General features: G+C 33.9%; 1 protein-coding gene across 1 annotated transcript; it reads left to right on the top strand.

The window, feature by feature from the left end:
* Positions 1-3151: 3151 nt before the first annotated feature.
* On the top strand, positions 3152-21220 carry LOC145601988 (coilin-like). The gene is made up of 14 exons (XM_081658094.1): positions 3152-3445; positions 5563-5627; positions 5762-6028; positions 6935-7189; positions 7718-7781; positions 9084-9161; positions 10865-11030; positions 14129-14250; positions 17091-17339; positions 17999-18070; positions 18169-18336; positions 20153-20342; positions 20472-20555; positions 20650-21220. The coding sequence occupies exons 1-14, from the start codon at positions 3245-3247 to the stop codon at positions 20835-20837; spliced, it is 2169 nt and encodes a 722-aa protein (XP_081514220.1). The 5' UTR covers positions 3152-3244; the 3' UTR covers positions 20838-21220.
* The last annotated feature ends 268 nt before the right edge of the window (positions 21221-21488 follow it).

The raw sequence follows: 21488 nt of genomic DNA on the forward strand, positions 1-21488 counted from the left end.
AATCTACGAAGTATGATTTTTCAAATTGAATATAAAATCTCATCCTTCAAAGTCAAATGTTATTTGTGAAAATGAACATTTGATTACTTCAGATTATTTTGCTCAAAAATTAACCACTCTTTACTGTAATTTTTACGCCAATTATAATTGTGTTGGGTTTGTTCATGGGGTAGGTTGTTTGATCATTCATTCGAAAGAAAATGGAAAATCTGTGGATTCAATTGTATATGGAATCCATTAACTAGAGAAATAAGAAACATACCATTTCTCCAATCCTTTTTGGATTACTCATACCTCTACTGATCCTACTCTTACATGGTTTGGTTATGTTGAATGTTTCAATGATTATTTATTTTATTAAGAGAGGTTGCAGATTTATGGACTAAAATAAAGAGTTTGAATTGGAATGAGATGGTAAATGAACAATTTTCAGTTTGATATAAAAATTATGAGTGATATATTAACAAATGTAATTATATGGGTCAACAACATGCAATATAATATATATAGTTTCACGTAATTTGTTAATTACAAATAATTTAGTATAATTTATTTATGTTATTGAATTCACTAAAAAAAAATGGCTAGACCATTATCCTTAAATATATACTTTATCATATATTTTTACATAATATATTATCGCACGAGTGCGTAGCAGGCGATAGGTGCAACTAATAAACAAAAAAAATGATACAATTATTTCACCACAATATTGATTTTACTGAGGTTTTAGGTGATTATATTATATACATTATAAGGGGAGTTTGTAGATTTATCCGTTCATAATTGAGACAGATTAGTTAATGATCAATTTCAATTTTGAAAAAGAAAATGGAAGTATATTCGACTCTTACTTGTGCATCAAGATTTCACTTGTTGAACTATAAGATGTTATGCTGTTCAAATTATGATTACTCAATGACAAATTTAAAACTGTATTGATTTTATCTCAAAAATGAAAGATGGTGGAAAAGAGGAACACTAGTAGAAAAAGTCAATTTGGCACCGGTTCAAAACTCCCCTAAGACACCGGTTATGAACCGTTGAGTATATGAGGGATGTCAATTCATCTAACAAATGCCACCGGTTTTCCTACAATAATAATAATAATAATAAAAAAGGCAAAATTGGCCTCAACACTCTAAACTTTGGCTTGGGTGCACTCAGAACCCTAAACTAAGAAAAATAGCCAAAACACCCTGAAGTATTAGCATGGGTGCACTTAGCACCATACAAGAAAATTTCCGGCCAAAAGTGGCCGGATTCCGGCGACTTTTTTTTTTTAAATAATTTTTTTTTTAATTTTATTATTATTATTATTATTATTATTATTATTATTATCATCATTATTATGTTAGAATACATAAAAAAAATATGTTAGAATTAATTAATTAGGTTGAACATTATGTATGAAGTATTTGTTTCTCATAACATGTCAGTATTACCTAGTCTTACTCTTAGGTGCTTAAGGCTTAAAATGACATTAAAAGAGCATTTTACTAAGCTTTATGACGCATTTTATATATAAAAAAATGGCCTAAATAAGGCCTATATGACTTCTACTTTGCCCATTTTCTACATTTCTTGTCAAATAAACTAGTTCTTTCTCATAAAATGTCAATGTTATTAGTTTTCGATGCCTAAGGCTTGAAATCACATCAAAAAGCATTTTATTAAGTTTTAGGACACATTTTATCCAAAATGGCCCAAATAAGGCCTATATGACTTCTACTTTGCCCATTTTCTACATTTCTTATCAAATAAACTATTTTTTCTTATAACATGTCAATATTACCTAGTCTTAGGTGTCTAAGGATTGAAAGCACATCAAAAGAGCATTTTATTAAGTTTTAGGACGCATTTTACCCAAAATGGCCCAAATAAGTCATATATGACTTCTATTTTGCCTATTTTCTACATTTCTTATCAAATGAACTATTTGTTTTTCATAAGATATCAATGTTATTTAATTTTAGGTGTCAAAGACTTGAAATCACATCAAAAGAGCATTTTACTAAGTTTTAAGACGCATTTTATCAAAAATGACCCAAATATGGCCTATATGACTTCTACTTTGCCCATTTTCTATATTTCTTTTCAATGAACTATTTGTTTCTCAAAACATGTCAATATTACCTAGTCTTAGGTGTCTAAGGCTTAAAATGACATCAAAAGAGCATTTTACTAAGTTTTAAGCCACATTTTATAACAATGGCTTAAATAAGGCCTGTATGACTTCTACTTTGCCAATTTTCCTACATTTTTTTATCAAATGACTTTTATATTGCCCATTTTTTTTCCTTCTTTGTAAATACCTTCTTGATTTTCCTCCTATCCTCTCAATTACAACTTTAACTTGGGAAAATTCATATTCAAGCATAGTCATACGGGAGATGACACACTTTTAAATTAGGAGAAGGGAATGATTGGTAAAAAGAAATCACCACATATGAAAACTGTATTTGTTTTTTTTGAAAGGAATGTTAAAATGTATTTGTCTTTTGAAAGGAATGTAAAATGTATTTACTTGATTTTGCTTTTGTCAAATGTTTCTAATCAGTATAATGATTAGTGAATGTAAAGAAAAAAAAAATCGCAATTAAGCGAAATGCCATGTAATAATACACTGCCCTAGCTTTAACATATCCCGCCATTCCCAAATTGCCAACTAAACAAATTTAGGAAATTCATAAGAAATTCACGATGGAAATAACTTCTCATGAAGTGTAATTTTCTATGGAAATTTAATTCTCATGTCAACCAAACAAGGCCTATTATAGTATGGTTGTTGTAGAGTCCAATTTAGCATAAGGTTTTTGACTTCCGTTTTGATATAATCTGTACCTATGTAGGGCATGTTCTGATTTTCTGAGCTGGAGTGATTGAAGCTGAACTGAACTAAATATAGCTGAAATGAATTGTTTATGAGAAAGGAAATTAGGAGCGAATCAGCAAAACTGAACTAAACTAAACTAAGCTAAATTAAACTAACTAAAGTGATTAGATCTGAAATGAACCGAAAGAGAACATTCTCATAATCCGAACTTAAGTGAAAATAAGGTGAATGATATGTAGCCGTTCCCAAAAGAGGGTTTAAGGACAGTCTTTGAAAACCCTGGGAAAACACTTCAATTCTTTAACTTTTCGTTTCTAACTCTCAACATTCTGGCAAAAACCCACAAAAAAATCCCAAACACTGAAACAATCTGGTCTTCCTTTCTCTCTCCTACTCTACTCGAGAGTGATGGAGGCGACGCAACAGCAACGAAGATTGCGAGTAAACTTCCAGGATCGTGGAATTTTAACCAAAACCCAGAAAAAATCTGGTCTCAAGCGTTCATGGGTTCTTCTCAAACCCCAATTTCAGACCATTTCCGACGTCGTTGCATATCTTCTTCACTCCTTTGACCTCCATCATTCCTGCCCTAATGGCATCGTTCTCTATGTACACTTTCTCTCTACTCTTGCATGTCATTTTTTTGATGATTTTGTGGGTTTTCTCCAAATTTTATGTTAATTTTGAGTTGGGTATTTGATTAATTTCTTAAATTTCATGACTTTCGTTCTTTTATCGTGTAATGTTATCAATGTGGTTTGATTTTTCGACTTTTCCCTTCTTGCTTATTGTCAACTACTTCGTATTTCTCATTTTAGCTGAACTGAGAATTGAAAGGAATTTTTTTTTTTTTTTTTTCTCAATTTTTCACCATTGTAATTTGTATTCGTGAAATAATACTATACCATTGTATAATCAATTTCCCTTTGTTTAGGCAATATTTATTTATTATATTGACCACAATATTTTTGCATTATAATTTTAGAAAAATGCTATATATAGCCGGCTATGTATAAGAAGCTAAAAGAGGAACGTATTAATGAAATATATACATTAATTACATTGATTTGCACATGAATTAGTCATGCATTTCTAAACTTATATCCAAAAGTAAAAGATATTAAATGCTTATTTGTAGCGCTGAGGGCTCCATATAACATTACCCATAATTTTATTGTATATACTGAAAGTGATAGAAAGACAACTTTATGTAAGCCTTGTAAAGGCTGATTTATAATATCATATTGTCAGTCAATATGCACATTTAAGTGATTTAACTGTTAACAATTGAAGTTGAATTACAAAAGTGAAATGTGACTTCATAATTAAGGTGATTCTTTGAACTTGAGCTTAAATTTTGATGACCATTAGAAGTTAGAAACTTTGTGGGTAGCATTAATGTTGTTTTGCTAAGCTAGCAATTGTTTATAAAGAAGCCCCATTCTAACATTACAAGACTTGGATGCGGGGTGCACTAAAGTTAAATGAGAAATTGAAGATCAGATGTGATATGATGTTTCTATCTGAAGCTACGGAGTTGCGTGTGTAACTTGAGTGATATGTAACCATATAATACTTATATGACTGTATCTTTTTTGTTGGGTTGTGGTTATTTTTTCTCATGATTTGGGCTGAATACTTAACAAATTATTGGATATGGTAAGAAGGTATTAAAGATATGGTGTTTTTCCTTTCAGCTATGTTTTGTGCTACTTTCCTCATCGTAAAAAGAAGGTATTCAATAGTGATAGTAAAAGTGTGCGTCTGATTATGGAAAGATAGTTTTACTATCTATTAATATTCAATCATCAACAGGTAAAATTGGAGAATATAAGTGAGTAGAAGGGTTAGGCTTTTTGGCATTGATGCCAATGGTCATTGATTTCAAGTAAGCTGAGTCTCTTAGGGGGAGTGGAGTTGGGGGGTGGGGGAGGCTGCTTGCTTGGCACATTGCGCCTGCATAATGATTTAGATGGGATAATATGGTATGATGTTATTGGTGTACATATTATGTTTCAAATGCATTTCGTAAAAGGCATTTCGTGAAAGGCAAAGCAATAGGGTTTACCTTTCTAACTTTTTTGCATGGAGTACAGTCATGATTGGGCACATGCCTTCTGTTGTTAATTTCAGGATTGACCTTTCCTTTTCATGATTGGGCACATGCCTTCTGTTGTTAATTTCAGGATTGACCTTTCCTTTTCAGCTTTCATTTTGTTTGTTGTATCTGCCTATGATTTTCTGATTTCTCTTTTGAAAGTTTATATTTCTTTCTCTTTGGAATGTTTCTTATGGATTTTCTGATTTCTCTTTTGAAAGTTTCAATTTCTCTCTTTGGAGCGTTTCTTATAGATCTTCTGATTTCTCTTTTCAAAGTTTATATTTCTTTCTCTTTGGAACGTTTCTTATACTTGTATTTCTTCCTTTTCTAAATTATTCAGATTAAACTCTCTTGATCATGTTTATTTTGACTTTATAAAAATGAAATGGATAGAAAAAAAGAGCCCAAAAAATTTCTGCTAACTTGAATAATTCATGGATGTTGTACGGCCCTGCCATTGCATGTGATGATTATCCAATTATGTTAATTGTGGTAGTTAATAACTTGTAAAGTTGTTACGGTCTTATGAACTACGGCTTTGTTTTTGTCTTGTGAGTGTCAATGTGCACATGTCTGTTATGTTTTACGCGGGATATTGCATTGATCAGATTTCAATTGCCTGTAGATGGATGGCTTTGCTCTTCCACCCTTTGAGTCAACTACCATTTTGAAGGATAAAGATGTAATAAGGTTAGTTTCACAATATTTCTGTTGCCTTGTATCTTTTCATGTTAGCATGAGAGTGTATATTGAGGCTACTTCTTTTCCCTCTTCTTGATGTAATTGTTGCATCTGAAACATGTAAATGATTGTTCCTGAGTCAGTGTGAAAAGGCTAGGGTCAGGCATTTCTGGCACGATGAAGGCAATTGAAGAGGCCAGGCCTCTCATTGAAGATGAAATAGTATTGAGGCAGCCATTACCTTCTGCTGTCAGGCTTTTGACAAATGAGGAATTTAATAACGAGACTGGAGGCTACCTAAGCGAAATTGATAAGGATGAAGATGAAGCAGAGGAGCCTGTGCAAATTGCTCGAGGTGGAGATGTAGCTTCCAAAAAGAGAAAAGCATCCAGTAGTATTGAGAACTCTAAGTATGGCCTTGTAATTCTTTTGTTTCTATATAGTATTGTCTTTCTATCCTGCAACTTTTTCTTTCAATTCTATGATGTCATCCCTCTAATTTTTTTTTTTGATAACATGTCATCCCTCTATTCCTCTCTTGTACAAACCATGTCAGTCTGTTGGGAGTCAGTTCTGTACAGATTTGATTCTCCTACCTGAAGTGGAAATTGGTAGCTAATATCATGACCTGCTGCTTCTTTTGGATTTTTGTCATATGAACTTCTGTGATTGGCATTACTTCTTGTAAAGGGGGACACTGGGATATTGATAAAGGTTAGTTGGTAGTTGATGAAAAGTAGCCTAAGATAAGAAATAGGTTAATACTTGGAAGTGCGTTTTAATATCACTTATATATAACTATCGGTTTGTGTGCTAATTATCTGTCCAAAAATGGAGTTAAACTAATAAACTCACAATATTTAATTCGTTCTTGATTTGTCAAGCATAATTTGATATGCCATTAAGACTTGTAATGTCACCTTCAAATCAATGTTTACACGGATGTAGTAACATGGACTCATATTTATGATCTTGTAAGCCTTTTGTGGAAATTGCTGTCTTGTTATATAGATTCGTTAGTTTGTTGGAGACAAGGTAAACAGACTTTCTTTAAAAAAAGAATGCCATTTAGGATACTGTAGTTTTTCGCTGAATTTAACTTAATAATCACGTAGGGGTGTTTCTTGCCTAGTCCTGGTATACATGCTGGTCTACTGCTCAACTTTGTGTGATATGTTTTAAAATTTTTCAGTATTGATGCACATCTTTTCCTTTTTCTTCCCCCACCTTTTAGATTTCTTTCTCTTCTACTATAGATTGTCCTATAGTGGATTCAATTATAATTCATGAAATACTTCTTTGCTGTTGCATTACAGGAAAAAAAGACAGCGCCAGGTAACCCCCAAACGTGTTGAGAAGAAAGTTGTTGATCAGCTTACCAAAACATTACAGAAGAAAAGAAAACTTGATAATGGGAGTAAGCATGATGGAACTGTAGATTGTGCAAAAACTTCAGATCCAATATCTAAGTCTGATGGAACTGTGACTTGCGCCAAAAATTCAGATCAAATATCCAAGTCTGATGGAACTGTTAATTGTGCCAAAAATTCTGATCCAATATCTAAGTCTAAGTACGTGTTTGATCTTGCATCTTTTAGTTTGCTTCTTCCGTATATTGTTGTTAGAAGTATCATGAGGATTGTGCTGGATTTGTAGTTGGGTGGAAAGGATATCATTTCCTAGGAATAAGCTGCTTATACTAATTTATGGGACTGGTTCAACTTTTTTGCTATGCATTGCTCTGCTGTAGATATCCTTGGGTTTTCTTTCTTAGTTTTGAAACTGATTGGCTTCCTCCTGTTTAAGAAGTCTAGTTAGCTTTCATTCTTTTGACTTCTATTTGGAGCAACAGCCATTCAGAGGAGTGTATATCACCTATCCCCCCCCCCCCCACCCCACCCCACAAAAAAAAAAAAAAAAAAAAACCCAACCCATGCAGTTTGGTGTAGCTAAGGACTGAGGATCTTCTGTTGTATTGTTTACATAGTAGCTAACTTTTAGTTTTACCTTGGTATACTATATTTCTGTATTATTATTCAGTTGTTTAAATTTTTGCTATTGTAGCATTTTTTAATGGACATCTTTGTTTATTGGTACAGTGTACTTGAAGAGAAAAAGGAAGAGACTGTACAAGCGTCTGGCGTGCCTAATGGAGCTAAAAAGGTAGCCTAGAACGGAATAAATATGCTTGATTGCTTGTCTATGATAGTATTATCCTTTGGTAACTAATGAATAACACATAAAAATCCCTTAGTATTCTTTAAATTAAGGTTCAAACTTTCTGTAAGGAAATCAAATCTCCTTAATTATATCTACTTGTCTAGGATTCCGTTACGAGATTGAATTTTGATATGCAATGTGTTTGTGTGAAGTTTTGAGTGTTTGGATTGGAATTGATTTCACTCAGTTTAGGCTTTCTTGTATGCTGTTGTTTGATTCCTTGATGTTTGTAGTTTTCAAGTTCGTCTAGGATGAAGATTCAATAACCTAGTCTATTTTTCCATGTGTGCATAATTGCATATTCTTTGGATATTGTTGGTTGCCTGTGGTTGTATGTATCTGATAATAGGAAAGGTTAGTGTGGATCATGGTTTACAAAATCCCGATATGATTCTACGATCCAAAATTGAGTCATTGATCCGGATTGTAGGTAGAATCTTAAGATCTTACTTGAATTAAAATAATGAGGGGTAGCATCTTACTATGGTCCTACAATTTTATGATCCTACATTTAAAGACAATTTGAGAAATTGTTTTATTCTTACACATGGTATTTGTTTGTTTGTTTTTTTTTTTTTTTTTAAATTTTTTTTTTTTTTTTTTTTATACAGTATTCTGCATTTTACAAACACATTTGTGTAAGTATTCTATCATATTTACTAAATAAACACAATTCAGCAAAGAAATTTACATAATATTGACAATTGATTACTTAGGACATTTGTCATAGTTAAAAAGTCGTCTTGCAATGTTGAACATTATGTATCATTTAATTTTTGCAGTAAAATGAATATCGCACTTAATAGAGCAAAGTAATTGATTTAGTATTAAAGTTAGTTGAAATACAAAAAATTTAAGTCAAAATGTAGCATGATGTATACATTTTTGGCTTGTAACGATCCTACAATCTGATTCTATTGATTCGATCCTACCCCCTTAACTATCCTAGTTAGGATCCTGATTCTAATAACCTTGATGTGGATCAATTGATAAAATGTTTATGCTTTTGTATGTTTTATATTCAATATTCTATCCCACTTGTTGTTGTCCCATGATTGCTACTGGTCTCTTGTTGGCTGTTGAGGGTTTGTATATCAGGTATCCTATCCTTTTTTGTTATAATTTTTTGGTATTGTTGTGGTCTGTCTTATAATGGAGATCAATTTTCACATGGATGTTATGCAACAGGATTTAGTTATATAATTTTGCAATCTTGGAATAAGACTTATGTCCCCTTCTTTTCAGGTATCCAGAGGCACTCGCCGTAAGAGGTTGCAGAGGCAGTGGAAAAAAGTACACTCTGACAAAGCTAATGTTGATGAGGTATGAAATCAATTGGGATTGATTCGCCTGTGAGTTCTACTGATGGGAGTGGGAAGTAGGATTCCTTATTGCCAGAAATTAAGCTATTTACTTAGGTTTACATATATTATAGCCTTTAAACCCTAGTGATGCACGTAGCTAAAAATGAAAAATAAGAAAAGTATAAAATATATGAAAATACAAATTGTACTAGCCTTTCTCAATTGGGTATTAGTATAATAGTATGTGGCACATGGATCTCATAATGCATATTTTGAGATTGTTTCAATGGTATGAAGACTATAAATATGAAAATACAAGTTATCTATCAACAGTAACTTTTAGAAAAAGTAAGGAGGGGGGGGGGGAGTGGAAAGGTGTTAATAATGTGGGGTAAGATAGTGAAGTTGGTTTGCCACAAATGAGATGAACTAGAAGTGAAAACTACAAAAAAAAAAAAAAAAAAAAAAAACCCTAATTATAACCAAATGTGAGTAGGGAAAAAAAAAAAAACTAATGAAGGTATCACCTTATATCTTGATGAATTTTGTTGTTGATGATTTTAATCGAATGACAGTAGGATTAGGCCATTAAAAAGCCTATTTTAATTAACGAGGAAGGATCTAAATAAAATATACGACCTTTGTTACTATAGAGACGTAATCTAGAAATTTTAGGTGTAAGAACAAGGTGGATAAAGTAAGAGAGATGTTGTAAAAAATTGGTTCAATCAATCAATCAAAGCCTTAATCCCATAGGTGGAGTCGGCTATATGAACTAAATTTGATTATTTAGTGTGGTCATCTACAAAAATCTCCCTCCTCCATCCTTTTCGATCCAATGACTCATCCTCATGCAAATTAATATATTTCATATCCTTCCTAATTCCGCGAAGTAAGTCATTTTCGGTCTCAAACTAACACAAATGATTTTCACTTAGTTTATCTGCAATGCCGGCCACACCTACTTTTTTGTGAATAACCTCATTTCTGATTCTATCTCTTAAAGTGTTTCCCACACATCCACCTTAACATGCGCATTTCTGTTACTTCCACCTTTTTATTGTGCTTCTTAGAAGCCCAACATTTTGTACCATAAAACAACATGGTCTTATGACAGTCTTGAAGAGATGTACTATCTTAGCAATAAGGGGATTAAAAATGAAATAACGTAGAATTGAGTAGAACAAAATAAAGGTACCTAAGCAGATAGTGAGTAGGAAAAAAAAAGGATGAGGTAGTATATATGGTGAATGGGTTTTCAAAAAAGTTTTAGTAATAATACTGCTACCTTTTATTTAACCCCTTGGAGATATTGTGGCCTTGTGGGGTAATACCTAGGCTAGGATTGCTTCTATGTACTCTCTTTCCCTGTTTTTTTTGGCAAGTTTTGTTTTGCAATTTTTTTTGGGAGGGTAGAGATATATTTTTGTTATTTTTTATGGGAGTAGAGAGATATACTTTGCATTTTTTTATTTAAGAATATATTATGCATAGAATAATGGGAGAGACAGAGACAAAAGGAAAGATTTCGAGCAAGGAAAACAAATAGAAACGGGATGTAAGGAGATTGGAGTATAATTGTATTACATAATTTCCTATATGTCGCTCTAATTTTCTATTTATATTTATTAATTTCATTAATTAAACTGTTTGACTGAAATGATCATATATTATTTGTATGTATTGTAAAAGTCTCCCTTTACTTCTGTGTTGTGGCACCAGGGTGAGAAGCAATTGCCGGCGAAAGATTTAAATAAAGATTCGGGATCTAAAAAAGATGCAAGTACAAACATTGAACAGCTAGCTGAGGAAGATAGTGATGCAGATGGTGATCTTGTCCCTGTAGAGATTCGGCCTGGACACATACGCTTCACTCCTACTGGGAAAGGTCCAGCTACCATTATCTTTGCTTTATAGAAAAACTATCTTATCAACAACAAGAATTTGATAGCCACAATCATTAAAGCATGGTGCATGCTACAAGAATTAAGATATATCCTGGATAAATTAAGTGGATTATTCTCCCCAACTCAATCTATCCAATGCATCACGAACTTAGAGACCTAGCATTTTCTGTCCTTAGCCATTCATTCTCAGTCCTCCTTGGCCTTCTAAGACTTGTTCTATGTCTTTATCATTCCATTCTCCTCATCTCGATGTTAATGATGTGTCTGAACCATGATATTTCTCCTTCATTCCACCTGCACTCTATACTACTACTAATATTATCATTGTGAATTTTGTCTTCTCTAGATTTGCCGCACGTACACCTCAACATGCACATCTAAGCCACATTTGTCTTCCAAACTTTATTTACTTGATAATACAGTTCTGAATTTATAGCATAGTTGTCTAAACAACAGTGCCGCAATACTCACTTCTCCTTTAGGGGCACTTTGCAAATCACTCAGTACTGTAGATGATCCTCTCTATTTGAGCCAGCTGTATACATTATATGTTATGAAGTAGGATGCTTCTTTAAAAATTTCGTTTCTGATTATGTATGTTAGGATGCAGGATTGAAATTATGAGACTATTAGAATATTTCACTTAACTAATAAAAGGTATTGCTAAATTTGTTGTAGACAATGTGCAAGTTTAGATCCCAATGATGTATTGCAAGTTGCCTTCATTAATTTGAAATATCATGAATTAATGTGGAAACTCAGTTGAAAAATGTTTTTTAGATTTCAAATCTCTACATTTAGGTGTTCTATTATTTTGGACCTCTATACGGTTGAAGATGTAATTTTTTGTTGATAACCACCAATCTTCCTTTTCTTAGTGAAAATGGCAATCAACTATGATTTCTGTGCTATGTCGAAGGCCTTGTACATTGAGATTTCATTGTTCATATATATTGGCTGTAGCTCTTATTTGAGTGGGCTTATTCATAAATCCTCCTTATTAAACAACATTTTATTTTGTTCTTATGCTCATTGACTCACAAACAAGAATATAATGATTGTGGGCCAAAACAATGATTACCCACCCATACATACTTGGCCTATTGGTAAGGCATTAGTTTTTCCTAAAAACATCCCATGTATTAGTGCTCCCACATTACTTTTGTTCTTATGTCTTGTATATCAATTTGAAAGGAAAGAGGAAAAATTACTTAAGAAGTTTGGCTTTCCATTGTAGTCTGTATCATCTGGAATAAAGTCCCATATAAATGACAAAATCTCTAGTACATTTCTGTAAAAGATGGTCTTGAAAAGAATCTTTATAATTCTTTTATCATATGGTGTTATGGACTAGTTCCGGCAGCTGATAATTTGGTGATTAATTGCAACAATGTAGAGAAGGAAAGCTTAACGGTTGATTAATATTAAGATTGATTACAAGCTAATGACCTGAGGCCATTAATCTCACTAAGTAGCTTGAGGCTACCAATCTCACCATGTGTTTACACTCAAATTTTTGGATACTTTTCTACTAACAAACACTATACTGCTTATACTAAGATGGTCAAGGATGACCTTAACATTTGATAGTTAGCTAATTTAGAAAAACATAAATAAACAACATAAAAACTAGGTTGCTTTCTCCTTCTTAATTGATTTTGTCTTCTTCTTAATTGGAGTTATCTTAAGGCATAGGATTGTTCTCTGCTGCAGCTCTTGATTGTCCTTGGTTGACCTTCCTTCTTCTTGCATGTATAGGTGGTTGTTGATCCGGTTGACCCGAATTGAGACTTGGACTATTTGGATCCATGACATATGGGGGGAAGGATATAGACATAAAGTGACCTAAAATAGTATTGACAATAATTCCCACCGTATCTTATCTCTATGTTAAGTGGCCCTTCTGATTGGGTCTTTAGGATTTATTGTCTTTGAGAAAATAGGTTGACTGACTCAAGAAAATGGATTTACACGTGATGGAAACCCTCCCGAATGGTTCAATCTATCAAATAATAACTAAGTGTTTCTTAATTTGAAATTTGTGGGCTGAACCTGTATAGTACCATAGTAGTGGTGGTGATTCAAGTATGGATTTTTAATTTGAGGTGCAAAATCTGTGCGTTACCAACTCTCCCATTTGGGGGGGGGGGGGGGGGAAGGGATGGTGGGGTGCTTTGAAATTAGTTTGTCTTTTTTCCCTTTCATGTATAGTGGATATATCAATCTGTTTTCAATATCTTTGCCATTCATGACTCAATGAAAAGTGTTTGTTTCACATCCGTGGTCAAAGATGTAGGGGAACCTCAACACTAACCCGACCCGTTTTATTAAAGGTGTCGTGCTGTCTCGTTTAAACTTGTCCGAAACACTCAACACGTGCCTGCTTTTTCCATGTCCGGTTCGTGTTGTACTGTGGAGTTATATTATAAATAGTTAGCCTCTTTCAAAAGATTATCATCCATTTCAAAAAATAATTTGTTATTTTTGGCGGGTTGAGTCGTGTTGGGAATCTCTACCCTGACCCGAAGCTTTCTTGTTCAATTAAATGTGTCTTGTTGAGTTGACTCCTTTTTTGATAGGGGTTGTATATCCCTGACACCAACTCGTTCCTTTGTGTCTATTTTGTGTCATATTGTTGTGTTGTTTCATCTTTTGCCCATTCTAGAAGGGTTAGAACCTCTGTACTCATAGTATGTGTTTTTTTTTAATAATTTTGAATCTATCGTAGGGTTGAATTATGTGCAATGTATAAAAAGGCTCAAGGACTCAAGGTGCACCAAGATGATAAGGTTTTCCTTGCGCTGTAGATCCATTGAAGTGTGGTGGACTTAATAACAGTTGAAATATATCTGAATAATGAAATTGTGCAATTCACTGAAATCACCCTGCCTAGACCGAAAAAGGTGCAAGGCCCATGTCACCTTGCGCCTCAACACTCAGCCTTTTTATACACCAATCTTGAAAGCACCCTTTGGTTAATGTTTGTTTATGTCTTGCTCAGTATTATGGTAATGTATGCCTTATTTGCATTGCATTCATGGAGATATTTTCTGGCTTACAAAAATATCCTTGGTTGCAGCAACTGATACTCAAAAAATTCAAGAAGCAAAGGAGGGGGATGTTCCATCAGTCCAAAAAAGTGCTTGGGAAGATGACACTGCCCAGAAGAATGTTTGGGATGCAAACAATAAAGTAGCGAAGGTATGGTGTGCAGCTGTCTGATTCTTATATACCTGATTTCCAATCTTGTTTTGTTGCATGTACTATTCCAGATCATCTATTTGTTTTGGAAGTGATAGTTACTCTCGTGTGTGTGTGTGTGTGTGTGCGTGCAAACGGAAATTTTGTTAGTGTTGTCTGCTAATGGAAAGTTTGAGGGCTTGTTTTTTTAAGTGATACATTATCAGCCGCGTGGTGTTGAGCACCAAATGAGTGGATAAACCTTACCATTATATTTCAATACCAAATTTAACTCTGCCTTATGATGGTGGTTTGCCAAATTGGCAAAGGATTTTCATCATCTGCTGAACCAACATACATTGGCCTTGTTTGTTTCACCTAATAATTATGGTTTCAGGAAACTAAGCTCAGGTAAGGACTATTAAATTCAATATTACAACAAAAGACGAGTTTGGATTGGGTCTAGAAGTTCAATTGAGTTCAGATAAGGTCTAATAACTTCAAAAAGGGGTGCTTAGAAAGAAGAGTCAAGCCTTGTGCTAGTTACCACTTTGTTCTTGACATTTAAAGGTGCATACATTTGCTGTGGATGCCTCCTCCCCTTTTCCAATTTTAGTGCTGTATACCTATGTTTTAAGGTGATACAAAGAAAACGCGGCAAAGAGGGTACCAATCCAGCCTCTGTACTGATTATCAAAAAGAAAAAAAAAAAAAAAAAAAAAAAAAACTAAGGGAAAAGCCATCCATGAGACCATGACTATCTGCACTGTCTTTAGAAAGTGTTGCCAGTTGTGAGCTGATAATTTTCTACCTGCAGGTCTATTACAGTCACCTGGATCATGCCTTTAAGCAACATTCTTAAGACTGCCTTTCCTTTTCCCTTTAATCCCAGAAGTAAGGCTTATTAGTCGAATTAACAATTATAACCAAGAGGAAAAGAAAAGAAAGGAAAAATATGGATTCCTTTGTTTGGTTCTAAAAAATGAATGGGATTTGACAGGAAATGAAGGAAAATGGAAGGAAAGCACCCTTCACAAAATCTTCCTCCTTCTTTCCTCCCAAAATTGAAGGAATTTGGGAGGAAAGAAAGAATTTAAATGTATCAAGCTTAGAATTAGTTTTCTCTTCCTTGGTTTTAAAAAGCGCGCCTCGGGCGCGCCTCACTCCCAGGCTGTGGGAAATGCGCTTTAGCTAGGCGAGGCTCAGTCACCTACGGAAGGCACGCGCCTCGTGCGCCTCAAAGCGCCTTTGGTAAGGTGCGCCTTTGCGCCTCAAGGAAAATAACTAAGGTATAAGTTAAAAATTGAAAAATGATGGACACTTTTTCAAATTAAGACTACCTTAGCTTTTACATATATTATTATTTAATTTATAATTAATCTTTTTAATTGGTATTAAGTACAATCAAAGTAAAAAATAATTTGAAATAAATATGTAAATACATGCGCCTTGCATACAAAAAACGCGCGCCTTCGCCTTGCGCCTCGTGCCTAGGCTGCAAGGACCATTTGCGCCTTGGTGCGCCTTGCGCCTTTTAATACTAAGTTCTCTTCCCTTTCCTTCCATACTTATATAATACCAAACATTGGATGATTTTGTTTCTTTCCTTCCCCTTCTTTTCTTTCTTTCTTTTTTTTTTCCCCTTCCCTTCCTTTCCCATTGTTTTATTTACTAATATTGAACCAAACAAAGCCAATGCTGCTTGAAGAAAGGGTCAAGCACATGAGATTATATAATAAGCAATCAAATTTATGTATTGCCATTTGGTTTCTTGTACTGATGCAGATATAGCATTTAACTGATCATAGCATAGATTGTCCTGAACGTGGAAAGAATGCTGTAGATGCCATTTCAATTTTTATTGTTGGCCTTGTGGCATGTGGCTAACACAGTGATGCTTGGTTTGTTTCAATTTATGCATGTGGCATGTAGATGTCCTGCATGCAGAAAGAATGCTGTAGATGCCTGTTTCAATGAGACTGAAACTCATCTGAAATGGGTTCTTTATATTGTTACTCTTATACCTGGCATATTTGAGGGTTTAGGTGCATGATTGCTTTCTTGTTATGTTCTTGTTAGATGTTGATTGGACCATGATCTGACATCCTCTACAGGCGAAATAGAATTGATGATGCATCATGTCATTATAGTAGCTAGTTTAGTTACAATTTGTGGAGTTTACTGTTTTTTGAGTGATACCATAGCTATGGGACAGGTACATTTAATTACCGGCATTTTGTTAATGACATATTGACATTATATTGATGAAAATGGAGTGTTTTTTAGTTTTAGGCAGGTCCAATTGAGTGTTTTCTGCTATATGTTGGCTATTGGTTGGTATATAGAAGATGTACAAGTTTATGGTTTTTTTAAATCTTATGCATCTTTGAATTTGCAAAAATAATATGTTTGGGGCAAACAGTTCTGCCTCATGTTGAACACTTGCAGGATTAGAGAAAGAGGAAGTTGGAATCACTTACATTAAAAAAATATACACAGTGTAGTCATCTTTCTTGAGCTATTCTAAAAGAAAGAAGTGATCTGTTTTCACGAAAACACAATTAAATTGTTAACAGTCCAACAGGCCTCAGGACATTGTATTTTACCCCCTTTTTCCTCTTCTCTTTCAGTTCAGCTGCTTTTATCATACATTATTAACTTTTATGGTTTTATTATGATAAATTACAAGTCAAACAATTAGTTTCTTGCAGAGGTTATATGATTTGTATTGCATCTCAGCTTCTGTGCTTCCCACTATTGCTTTTGGTGTAATATTCTGATAATTTGAAAAGGTGTTTATAAATTTTTACCCCCTTTTTTCTTTGACAAGATTGTGTTTCACAACATAGCTTCAAATGCAGGAACCATATTCCTGGAACGGAATCACAAACAAAAGGAAAGGTCAAAAATGGGGCACAGAGAACCAGCCAAACTCCTGGAAGGAATACAGAGATTATAATGGCCATTCTAGTTCAAGAGCTAACAGAAACCAGCGAACCTCCTCGTGGAAGGAACCAAGAGATCGTAACACATGGGCTTCTAGAAAACAGCGGGCAAACGATTCGTCCATGAATTTTGAGAAGCTCGTTCCTTTAACTGACTTGCCTGAGGTAGGTTTGTTTGTTTTTGTTTTTTTTTTTTCCCATATATTTATCTAGTTCTTTGATCACTATATAGCTGCCAATTCTAAGCTTCTTCCTTTACCAAGAAAACATAGTACTCCTGCATCCATATATCAAACTTATAACATAAATTTCCTTCCACAACTATGAACATTGAAATAAATTGTAGAAGGGTTATAATTTCTACCAGTTGCCAGCTTATCATCCAATATAAATCTGGATTACAAATTAATGTTCTATCTTGTTCATTTTAACTTCAAATATAATATGGGAGAGGTAATGATCATAACATTCATAAGTCTGACATATTGCATAAGAGGCTAAGATTAATGTCTATTGTACTGCATTATTTGCCTTATTGGAAACAAAACTGGCTCAAATATTTCTTGCTTTTAGACCTGTTGATTTGTTGTTTGTTGCTCTACTTCTGTTTATATGTACAATGAAAAATTAATTTTCAACATCACTATGAAACTGACCTGTTGACCTGGTTCAGTGAGTATTCTTACGATGTAGAACAAGAGTGATAGTTAAATTGATATGGGATTAAGCATGTTCTGTCTTTTGTCATTTGAGTTGTATTGCTTTCAATATATACTTGTCTTCTGTTTTTGAACTGTATAACATGTATTTCTTTCATATGGCAGGTCGGTGACGTCCTTGCATATCGTTTATTGGAGCTGTCATCAACTTGGTGCCCTGAGCTGACATCTTTCCGGGTAGGAATCCATGTATTTTCTAGCTATTCCCTGGTACTTGTTCATGTCATTTTTCTGATGAGTGCAATCGATTTCTGATGTATCATTCCCTTTTTTAGGTAGGAAGAATTACATGTTTTGATAAAGAGTCAAATAAAATCATAATGGTTCCAGAACCAGAATACCCACTTAATCTCAAAAAGAAGGAAGAAGGTGATCACGATGATGATGATGACTCTGGACAACCTCCACAACCTTCCCTCTATAATGAAGATGGATCCTTAGAGGTATGAATGCCATAAAATATAAGTTACTTTAATTTCCTCCAAAGTTACAGATCAGTGTTTCCTTTGCTGGAATGTCATATGCATAGTAACTTAATATCAAAGATTTGCCATCCCCTCACCTCAGTTGGCTTTCTTGTTGTGTGCACTTTGTGGCTGGGATTGGCATCACTTGAGGATCTTGCTTGAGCACATGAGATGGTCCAAGACTTATGTGAAGTTTGTTTATGATTCTATGTCCATCCTGTCTAAATGTTCCTGGTGACTTTTCGGCAGTCTTCAACTTTTGTTTAAGTCACTATTTATTTCATTTGTGAAAGTCGATATTAGTAATTTAGAATAAAAGATTTTTTACCTCAATTTCATAATTTAAGGTCCCCATGCCTTTTGAGATTGAAATTTGCCCTTAGTTTCTCATGGTAAATATTGATAAAGAATTTACTCGTAACATATGTTCAATTTTATTCCCATTTTGATTGTGCACATTTGCTATTTTTGACCATAAATTTCTTTAGTTCCTTATTGATTAGAAAAATATAATTGTTTTATATTAATAAACTACTCATTGAGACGAATCAAATAATACCCAGCATGACTGTTATGTTTTCTATTTCAAGAATAATTAAGATTTTTTTTGATAGGAAAAGAATAATTAAGATGATTCACTCATCTTATAAATAATGTACCAAAATTTCAAGTGGGAAGAACCAAAAGAATTGGAGGGAGTAGGAAAATACCATAGTAAAGCACCTTTTTAGACAATGGAATAGTTTAAATAAATTTTGTCACCATATGTTGAGACTCGTAACATATGTTAAATAAACTAACTCAAAAGGCATGGGGTGCCTAATATTATGAGATGATAGACTGAGAGAGAATATGTCTGTTTTGATTTGATTTTGGGTTATTGACTCTGTGATTGTTTGGCTATTTCATTTGGTAAAAGGCATTGGTGGTTTGAAGATTCTGTAGTGTAAACAAGTTTTGTCTACATGTTGAAATAATGTACTACGTAATAAATTATCAAAATTAAAGGGGAATTTATGGAGGGGCAACCAAAAGACAAATTGGACCAATTATTATGGTATATTCCTTTGTTTTTAACTGCTAAATTTAAGTTTTATGCTACATTTTGGGTGCTGGCTATGAATCTATGATGTATAAGGAGCTGCTGCGTCTTACCAGCGTGTAGCATACTATATTACTCTGTACTATATTAACAGATTGGACCAGCGCATAGCAAAAGGTTTGTTTAAGTATCCAACAACTTGGCAGATATTACTATTGTTTATTGTCTAAATTCTCTGAATGGTGATGTGAATTAGTGGTATTTGGAGGGTTGATTGAGTAATTGAAAATGTAAATCACGGAGAATGTCTACTCTTCACCAAATTCCCCTTGCAAACTGGCTAGAAAATCTACAAATAAAAAAATTGTGTAATGGATGAACTTAATTTGCATTATTTTCTGGCCTAGTGAGTTTCTTGAATGTTTTATTTCATTCATGAACCTGTTACGATTTCTAGGATTTCACTGGGGTTTATGACTTTATTCACCAACCACCAGTACTGAAAAAAAAGAAAGAAATTGATTTCTATTCCACTTTCTGTTCATTTCTTAGTCTATAATTGAATATTCTTCTGCCATGACAGATTTCACTAAAGTTGCTACTGCTAGATGTTTGATTCTTGGACTTGAGACTATTTTAGTTCCATCCTTGATATTCCATACTAGCCACGCTGTATCATTAGTGTATTGTATATGTGAATACCTTATCTTGCAATTAGATGCTTTCTTTCTGACAGAATATCTTTTGCAGATAGATTTCCCTTCTCTTGTTGATGTACGTATTCTAAAGCGTGGTGACCCTAGTCAATCCAAAGCAGTCCCAGCAGTTGCTAATGGTACCTCTGCCCCTTCGGGATGGAGCAAGGACAACAATATAGTTGGTAGTAGTAATGGTGCATCAGATGTTGGCAATCAAGAACTTGGTACACCTGGTGCTTCTGGTATGATTAATTGATTACACTTTTTGATTATTTGGTTTATGGTATTCTAGATTATTAGGTTTGTGAAAGTTAATGTATAAAAACTACCATTGTACTTGATGGCATGTTATCTTACCTTTGTCCACTCAGGAGTGAACGAGAGCAACAAAAAAGATGGAAGTAATGGTGTGTTAGATACTGGCAATCAAGAACTACAGAAACCTGCTACTACTGGTATTGTAAACTTTTGGATTTTTTAGTTTATGATTTTGTGGATTGTTAGGATCATGAAAATCATTTTAATTGATTGCATGAGTTTGTCTGACAGCAAACGGGAAAAAAGATGTGTGGGAAGAGATAAGTGATGCCTTGTCAGCAAAGAAATCACAGCTTTCTCAAGAGGATAGATGGAACAAGAAAGAGCCTTCAGCTAAGCGGTCATGGTCATACAGAACTTTAAGAGGGAGTGCTCTTGGCCCTACTATGGCGAGGTTAAGGGCACAAAATGGCATCTGAACCATGAAAAGGTGACCATGATATTTTGGTACATAGCCTCGAAGCGTGAGCCTTGATCCTCTAATCACTTGTCACATTGTCGTGGTTATTTTTCTGGCGTGTTTAAATGTATAGCCTCATTGCACTGGTCTAATATTGTTCAGTGCAATTATCTTTAGTGGCCTTTTCAACGTTATGGTTACATGCTACAAATTTTCGAGGTTATTATGTTCACCTGAATGTAATCTACAATCAACCAATGATATGTACAGGCGTAAAGCTAATAGATCTTGGGCATAACATTATATATATGAATCTGTCCTACTCTGTTTGATTGAAGCATATGTTTTGAAATCATAATGCAACTTCTGTTTAACTTTTGACAGGAAAAATTATTCGATGCATACTTATTTGACGGTGGTAATGTGAAGCTAAATTACAAAATCTGGAAAATTCCAAGTAATGTTGCCAACTTTGGCATTGTTAAAAATTTTGTATTTCCCCTATTCTTGAGTTATTGCAATAATGTGAGTTCTACGCACCTCAATGCTTATATGTAACCATTAATATAATTAATCATCAATAAAAAGGATTATTTTAATTGGCAAAAGCTAAAAGTACTACTCTCTCCATCTCTTAGTGATAGTCGCTTGTGGCAAATTTTATGTCCCA

Source organism: Chenopodium album, chromosome 21 (genome assembly GCF_948465745.1).
Source record: "Chenopodium album chromosome 21, dcCheAlbu1.1, whole genome shotgun sequence".
Classification (NCBI taxonomy): Eukaryota; Viridiplantae; Streptophyta; class Magnoliopsida; order Caryophyllales; family Amaranthaceae; genus Chenopodium; species Chenopodium album.

Bases quoted from the DNA above. Each gene is read 5' to 3' on its own strand.
- LOC145601988 (XM_081658094.1), top strand. From the start codon at position 3,245: ATGGAGGCGACGCAACAGCAACGAAGATTGCGAGTAAACTTCCAGGAT. The intron at 7,782-9,083 runs GTAGCCTAGAAC...CCTTCTTTTCAG, and splicing joins TGCCTAATGGAGCTAAAAAG to GTATCCAGAGGCACTCGCCG. The intron at 18,071-18,168 runs GTAGGAATCCAT...TCCCTTTTTTAG, and splicing joins CTGAGCTGACATCTTTCCGG to GTAGGAAGAATTACATGTTT.